The 8,104-nt window shown below is 39.5% G+C and overlaps 1 protein-coding gene across 1 annotated transcript in view; it reads right to left on the bottom strand.

Annotated features, from left to right (window-relative positions):
• Positions 1–1,060: 1,060 nt before the first annotated feature.
• The window catches only part of LOC310959674 (uncharacterized protein), a 16,392-nt gene continuing 9,348 nt past the window's right edge, over positions 1,061–8,104 (bottom strand). Inside the window, exons 3-4 of the mRNA XM_083931119.1 lie at positions 6,605–6,704; positions 1,061–1,281 (exon numbers count right to left, since the gene is read on the bottom strand). Of these exons, the coding sequence (XP_083787245.1) occupies positions 1,269–1,281; positions 6,605–6,704 (113 nt within the window). The 3' untranslated portion in view covers positions 1,061–1,268. The remainder of the gene's footprint in view (positions 1,282–6,604; positions 6,705–8,104) is intronic.

Consider the following 8,104-nt stretch of genomic DNA (forward strand, 5'->3'; position numbering starts at 1 on the left):
CCCGCAGCAGAAGGAAAATGGCCGCCAGCTGCTCCTGTTGCACCCTGGGAAATGGAGTCACACACACACACACACACACACAGACACACACACACACACACACACACACACACACACACACACACACACACACACGCACACGCACACGCACACACACACACACACCCACACAGCGGCGGCCATTTAAAGATCATAACATACTTTACATCATAACTACGGTGAATATTTACAAAATAAAATAAAAAATATTCATGTAACAATAAAAATAATATAAAAACATTTTAAATTAATTTAATTCAAGTTGAAATATTTAAATAAAAAAATTGATTTCGTAATTTTTCAAGAAATAAATGACCAATAATTCTAATTTATGGGGTAATTTAATAATACTAATTACTAATAATACTATTTTTTGTATTAATGCAGTAAAATAACAACAATATTTTTAAAATAATTTTATTTAAAGTTGAAATATTAAAATAAAAAATTTATTTCTCAGAAAAAGTATTTTTTCAGAAATAAATGATCAAATTTTCAAATTCATATGTTAATTTTAAAGCTAATATTTGTATCAGCTATATTTGAGATTAATGCAGCAATATAATAACATTTTAACTCATCAAAAAAGCTTTAAATCTCAAGTTTTAATATTTGAGTCGTGATTTTTGTAATAAAACAAGTACATTTTTGTGAAGAAAATGATTTTATTTCTAAATATAAATAAAGAAACGATGTAAAAACAGAACTAAATATAATATTATTAATTAATTATTAATATCAGACATTTAAATATAATTTTATTCTTTTAAAGATCCAGAAAAGAGAAAAATAAAGTGAATAAAGTTTTATCTGGATTGAATTTCTACGTTTTTATTTTCACGATTATATTATATTTTCATATTCTGCAGAAACAAATCACTGGATTTAAATTACAGAATATTTCCACTGCATCAAATCAAAGTAAACTGTGTTTTATTATTATTAATATTATTAATAATAATAACAATAATAATAAATGTGTGATTTAAAAATGTGCTGGAACAAAAACCACGAACACTCGTTTGGTTTCACACGTTTGTTTATTGATTTATTTTTTGCATCTTTAAACGTTTTAAACACAAACGTTAGAGTTAAAACTCTACGGAGGCACTTTGGTGCAAAAACAGCAGCAGCCACGAGAAAAAGCCGAGAATCAAACAAAGTCGAGACGTTTTCTCCGTTTCCTTCGTCGCTCGTCTTCGTCGTCGTCAAGGAAACAAACGTTTGTTTCACTCCTCAGCTCTGAAACAAACAAACAAACAAACATCAGTAAACAACCAGGAAACAACATTCAACACACAATCACACACATTTCTGCTGTTCCAGGTGGGTACAGAGGCCCCGAGAGGGAAATTAGAGTTGTTTTATTTCTGGTTATTTTCTGTTCAGGGTTTAAAAACAGCAAAAATAAAACTTTTAGATTCATTTTTAGATTTATTAAAACTTATTAAAAGTTTTTTTAGTTGAAATATATGAAGAATCTTTTTTGGCATTTTTGAGAAAATATTAATATTAATAATATTTTGAGATAAAAATCCAACATTTTCAAGATTTATGTTTTAATATTTCAAGAATAAAATAAATAAATAAATATATTTTGTAAGAAAACACTACATTTCCCAGAATGCACTGAAAGTTGCAAAATTTAAATACTTTAACGATTTTTAAAATATTAAATTAAAGAAAAGTAATTAAATAAAAAAATAATATAAAATGCAGTTCAATTAAAAATATTTTTAAGTTAAATATTTGTTATTTTTTGAGAATAAAATCCAACATTTTCTAAAATGAAACAAAAAAGCTTGTGTGGCTCATTCGATACGACGTTCCTGTGAAAATTAAGTGAAAATATTTTGTTTCAAGAAACAGTTAAAATATTAAATATATTGAAACAAAGTTTTGGTTAAAAAAGTTGAAAAAAAAATCACGTTAAAGAGAGAAAACACTACATTTCCCACAATGCAGCACTCAAGTTGAAATATTTAAATTCTTTAGTGAAATTAAAGAAAAGTCACTGAATAAAAATAACATAATTCTTTGATTGTCGCTGATAAATATTTGTTCTTTTTGAGAATAAAATCCTACATTTTTAAGATTAATGTTGTAATATTTCAAGAATTAAAATTTTTTAACACTTTGGAAATCGACACCAAAATACTAAACTTCCCACAATGCAACACTGAAAGTTTCTGTATGAGCCAGTTTTAAAATATTATTCTCTTAAAAAGGAAAATCACTTGTTCCTAAATCATAAACACAGGAAATAACATTTTTTATACCAGACCAGAAAAAAAGATTCTAATTTTCCTGTAGGGGCCTCCGTACCTTATTTCCACACACACACACACACACACACACACACACACACACACACACACACACACACACACACACACACACACACACACACACACACACACACACACACACACACACACACACACACACACACACACACACACACACACACACACACACACACACACACACACACACACACACACACACACACACACACACACACACACACACACACACACACACACACACACACACACACACACACACACACACACACACACACACACACACACAGTGTGAATGAAGTAAAAACTGCATCAAAAACATAAATGTGTTTAAAAAAAGCTGAAATATAAAAACGTGCAGGTGTGGTTTTTTAAATACATGCACACTGGGGTTATTATTATTATTAATAACATATATACATATTTATCTATATAATTATTAATAATGTTAGTTTAAAGCATTAATTCATGCACAAGTTTAGCTTGTTGTTGTTAAAGTTCACTCAGAGACAAAGCAGCAGAACTCACCGTTAGCTGGCGTGTTAGCGGGCAGCATGCAGCGTTAGCAGGCGACAGGCAAGGCGACATGTGACAGGTGACGCGACAGGCGACAGGCGACAGGAGAGTCGACAGGCGACATGTGAGGCGACAGGCGAGTCGACAGGCTAGGCGTCAGGCGCCAGGCGAGGCGGCAGGTGACGCGACAGGTGGCGCGACAGGCGACAGGTGAGTCGACAGGCGAGGCGCCAGGCGAGGCGTCAAGCGGGGCGGCAGGTGACGCGACAGGCTAGGCAACAGGTGAGGTGACAGGTGAGTCGACAGGTGAGGCAACAGGCGACGCGAGAGGCGACGCGACAGGCGACGCAACAGGCTACAGGCTAGGCAACAGGTGAGTCGACAGGTGAGGCTCGGTCCTCAGAGACACAGAGGCTGTTGTCGGAGGTGTAGGTGTTGTTGTTGTAGGTTTTGTCAGTGTGGTCGGTGTTGTGTTACTGGTGGTGACGGTGTTGGTGTGGGAGGTGTAGGTGTCGTTGTTCTCGTTGTCATTGGCTCCGTTGTTGTAGGTGTTGTTGTGTTGTAGGTGTTGTTGTTGTTGGTGGTTCCGTCGGAGGTTTAGGTGCTGTCGCTCTTGTTGATGTTGTAGGTGTTGTTGATGTTGTAGGTGTTGTTGTGTTGTGGGTGTTGTTGATGTTGTAGGTGTTGTTGATGTTGTAGGTGTTGTTGATGTTGTAGGTGTTGTTGATGTTGTAGGTGTTGTTGATGTTGTAGGTGTTGTTGATGTTGTAGGTGTTGTTGATGTTGTAGGTGTTGTTGATGTTGTAGGTGTTGTTGATGTTGTAGGTGTTGTTGATGTTGTAGGTGTTGTTGATGTTGTGGGTGTTGTTGATGTTGTGGGTGTTGTTGATGTTGTAGGTGTTGTTGATGTTGTAGGTGTTGTTGATGTTGTAGGTGTTGTTGATGTTGTAGGTGTTGTTGATGTTGTGGGTGTTGTTGATGTTGTGGGTGTTGTTGATGTTGTAGGTGTTGATGTTGTTGATGTTGTAGGTGTTGTTGATGTTGTTGTGTTGATGTTGTAGGTGTTGTTGATGTTGTTGATGTTGTTGATGTTGTAGGTGTTGTTGGTGTTGTAGGTGTTGTTGATGTTGTAGGTGTTGTTGTGTTGTAGGTGTTGTTGATGTTGTGGGTGTTGTTGATGTTGTAGGTGTTGTTGATGTTGTAGGTGTTGTTGATGTTGTAGGTGTTGATGTTGTAGGTGTTGTTGATGTTGTAGGTGTTGTTGATGTTGTGGGTGTTGTTGATGTTGTAGGTGTTGATGTTGTTGATGTTGTAGGTGTTGTTGATGTTGTAGGTGTTGTTGTGTTGTAGGTGTTGTTGATGTTGTAGGTGTTGTTGATGTTGTGGGTGTTGTTGATGTTGTGGGTGTTGTTGATGTTGTTGATGTTGTAGGTGTTGTAGGTGTTGTTGATGTTGTTGATGTTGTGGGTGTTGTTGATGTTGTGGGTGTTGTTGATGTTGTAGGTGTTGTTGATGTTGTGGGTGTTGTTGATGTTGTAGGTGTTGTTGATGTTGTAGGTGTTGTTGATGTTGTAGGTGTTGTTGATGTTGTGGGTGTTGTTGATGTTGTGGGTGTTGTTGATGTTGTAGGTGTTGTTGATGTTGTGGGTGTTGTTGATGTTGTAGGTGTTGTTGATGTTGTAGGTGTTGTTGATGTTGTAGGTGTTGTTGATGTTGTAGGTGTTGTTGATGTTGTAGGTGTTGTTGTGTTTTTGATGTTGTAGGTGTTGTTGATGTTGTAGGTGTTGTTGATGTTGTGGGTGTTGTTGATGTTGTAGGTGTTGTTGATGTTGTAGGTGTTGTTGATGTTGTAGGTGTTGTTGATGTTGTAGGTGTTGATGTTGTAGGTGTTGTTGATGTTGTAGGTGTTGTTGATGTTGTGGGTGTTGTTGATGTTGTAGGTGTTGATGTTGTTGATGTTGTAGGTGTTGTTGATGTTGTAGGTGTTGTTGATGTTGTAGGTGTTGTTGTGTTGTAGGTGTTGTTGATGTTGTGGGTGTTGTTGATGTTGTAGGTGTTGTTGATGTTGTAGGTGTTGTTGATGTTGTAGGTGTTGATGTTGTAGGTGTTGTTGATGTTGTAGGTGTTGTTGATGTTGTGGGTGTTGTAGGTGTTGATGTTGTTGATGTTGTAGGTGTTGTTGATGTTGTAGGTGTTGTTGATGTTGTAGGTGATGTTGATGTTGTAGGTGTTGTTGATGTTGTAGGTGTCGTTGATGTTGTAGGTGTTGTTGGTGTTGTAGGTGTTGTTGTGTTGTGGGTGTTGTTGATGTTGTAGGTGTTGTTGATGTTGTAGGTGTTGTTGATGTTGTAGGTGTTGTTGATGTTGTAGGTGTTGTTGATGCTGTAGGTGTTGTTGATGTTGTAGGTGTTGTTGATGTTGTAGGTGTTGTAGTGTTGTTGATGTTGTAGGTGTTGTTGTGTTGTAGGTGTTGTTGATGCTGTAGGTGTTGTTGATGCTGTAGGTGTCGTTGATGTTGTAGGTGTTGTAGTTGTTGTAGGTGTTGTTGATGTTGTAGGTGTTGTTGATGTTGTTGATGTTGTAGGTGTTGTTGATGTTGTAGGTGTCGTTGATGTTGTAGGTGTTGTTGGTGTTGTAGTTGTTGTAGGTTTTGTTGATGTTATGGGTGTTGTTGTTGTTGTGTTGTTGATGCTGTAGGTTTTGTTGATGTTGTAGGTTTTGTTGATGTTGTAGGTGTAGTTGCGTTGCACCTCCTGCTGCTCATGCAAAGCAAACATGTCTCACAACATGCAGGAGGACAGGTGAGGAAGAGGAGGACAGGTGAGGAAGAGGAGGACAGGTGAGGAAGAGGAGGACAGGTGAGGAAGAAGAGGACAGATGAGGAAGAGGAGGACAGGTGAGGAAGAAGAGGACAGGTGAGGAAGAGGAGGACAGGTGAGGAAGAAGAGGACAGGTGAGGAAGAGGAGGACAGGTGAGGAAGGGGAGGACGGGTGAGGAAGAAGAGGACAGGTGAGGAAGAGGAGGACAGGTGAGGAAGAGGAGGACAGGTGAGGAAGGGGAGGACAGGTGAGGAAGGGGAGGACAGGTGAGGAAGAGGAGGACAGGTGAGGAAGAGGAGGACAGGTGAGGAAGAGGAGGACAGGTGAGGAAGAGGACAGGTGAGGAAGGAGAGGACAGGTGAGGAAGAGGAGGACAGGTGAGGAAGAGGAGGACAGGTGAGGAAGAAGAGGACAGGTGAGGAAGGGGAGGACAGGTGAGGAAGAGGAGGACAGGTGAGGACAGGTGATGAAGAGGACAGGTGAGGAAGGTGAGGACAGGTGAGGAAGAGGAGGACAGGTGAGGAAGAAGAGGACAGGTGAGGAAGAGGAGGACAGGTGAGGAAGAGGAGGACAGGTGAGGAAGAAGAGGACAGGTGAGGAAGAGGAGGACAGGTGAGGAAGGGGAGGACAGGTGAGGAAGAAGAGGACAGGTGAGGAAGAGGAGGACAGGTGAGGAAGAGGAGGACAGGTGAGGAAGAGGAGGACAGGTGAGGAAGAGGAGGACAGGTGAGGTAGAGGAGGACAGGTGAGGAAGAGGAGGACAGGTGAGGAAGAGGAGGACAGGTGAGGAAGAGGAGGACAGGTGAGGAAGGAGAGGACAGGTGAGGAAGAAGAGGACAGGTGAGGAAGGTGATGAAGGTGATGAAGGTGATGAAGGTGATGGAGGTGATGAAGGTGATGGAGGTGATGAAGGTGAGACGCACCTCTGCTCCTCTTCGATCTCCTCCTTCGTCATCATCGTCTCAAACTTGCTTTGTTTCTTTCCAGGAGTGAATTTCACCGGATCTTCAGCCGCAGCTTCACCTGACGCACAACAGGGCAACACAACAAGGTTACACAACAAGGTTACACAACACGGCAACACAACAAGGTTACACAACAGCGTTACACAACAACGTTACACAACAGCGTTACACAACAGCGTTACACAACACAGTAACACAACAGAGTAACACAACACGGTAACACAACGTTACACAACAACGTTACACAACAAGGTTACACAACAACGTTACACAACACAGCAACACAACAGTGTTACACAGTTACACAACAGGGCAACACAACAACGTTACACAACACAGCAACACAACAGAGTAACACAACAACGTTACACAACAAGGTTACACAACAAGGTTACACAACAGTGTTACACAACAGCGTTACACAACAACGTTACACAACAGAGTAACACAACAGAGTAACACAACAACGTTACACAACACCGTTACACAACAACGTTACACAACAACGTTACACAACACAGTAACACAACAGAGTAACGCAACACGGTAACACAACAACGTTACACAACAACGTTACACAACAACGTTACACAACAACGTTACACAACACAGCAACACAACAGTGTTACACAGTTACACAACAGGGCAACACAACAACGTTACACAACACAGCAACACAACAGAGTAACACAACAACGTTACACAACAAGGTTACACAACAAGGTTACACAACAGTGTTACACAACAGCGTTACACAACAACGTTACACAACAGAGTAACACAACAGAGTAACACAACAACGTTACACAACACCGTTACACAACAACATTACACAACAACGTTACACAACAGAGTAACACAACAACGTTACACAACACAGCAACACAACAGAGTTACACAACAACGTTACACAACAACGTCACACAACAGTGTTACACAACAGCGTTACACAACACAGTAAGACAACAACGTTACACAATTACACAACAACGTTACACAACAACGTTACACAACACAGTAACACAACAGGGTAACACAACAACGTTACACAATAACACAACAACGTAACACAACAAGGTTACACAACAACGTTACATAACACGGTAACACAACAACGTTACACACAACGTTACACAACAAGGTTACACAACAGTTACACAACAACGTTAAACAACACGGTAACACAACAACGTTATACAACAAGGTTACACAACAACGTTACACAACAAGGTTACACAACAGTAGTGTTTCAGAATAAACTCGTAGTAAAGTCGTAGTAAAGTCGTAGTAAAGTTGTAGTATTTTCGTAGTAAAGTCGTAGTAAAGTCGTAGTATAGTCGTAGTATATTCATAATAAAGTCGTAGTATATTCGTAGTATTCGTAGTAAAGTCGTAGTAAAGTCGTAGTAGAGTTGTAGTATTAGTAGTAAAGTCGTAGTAAAGTCGTAGTAAAGTCGT

Source organism: Echiichthys vipera (assembly GCF_963691815.1).
Source record: "Echiichthys vipera genome assembly, chromosome: 17".
In the NCBI taxonomy this organism is placed as follows: domain Eukaryota; kingdom Metazoa; phylum Chordata; class Actinopteri; order Perciformes; family Trachinidae; genus Echiichthys; species Echiichthys vipera.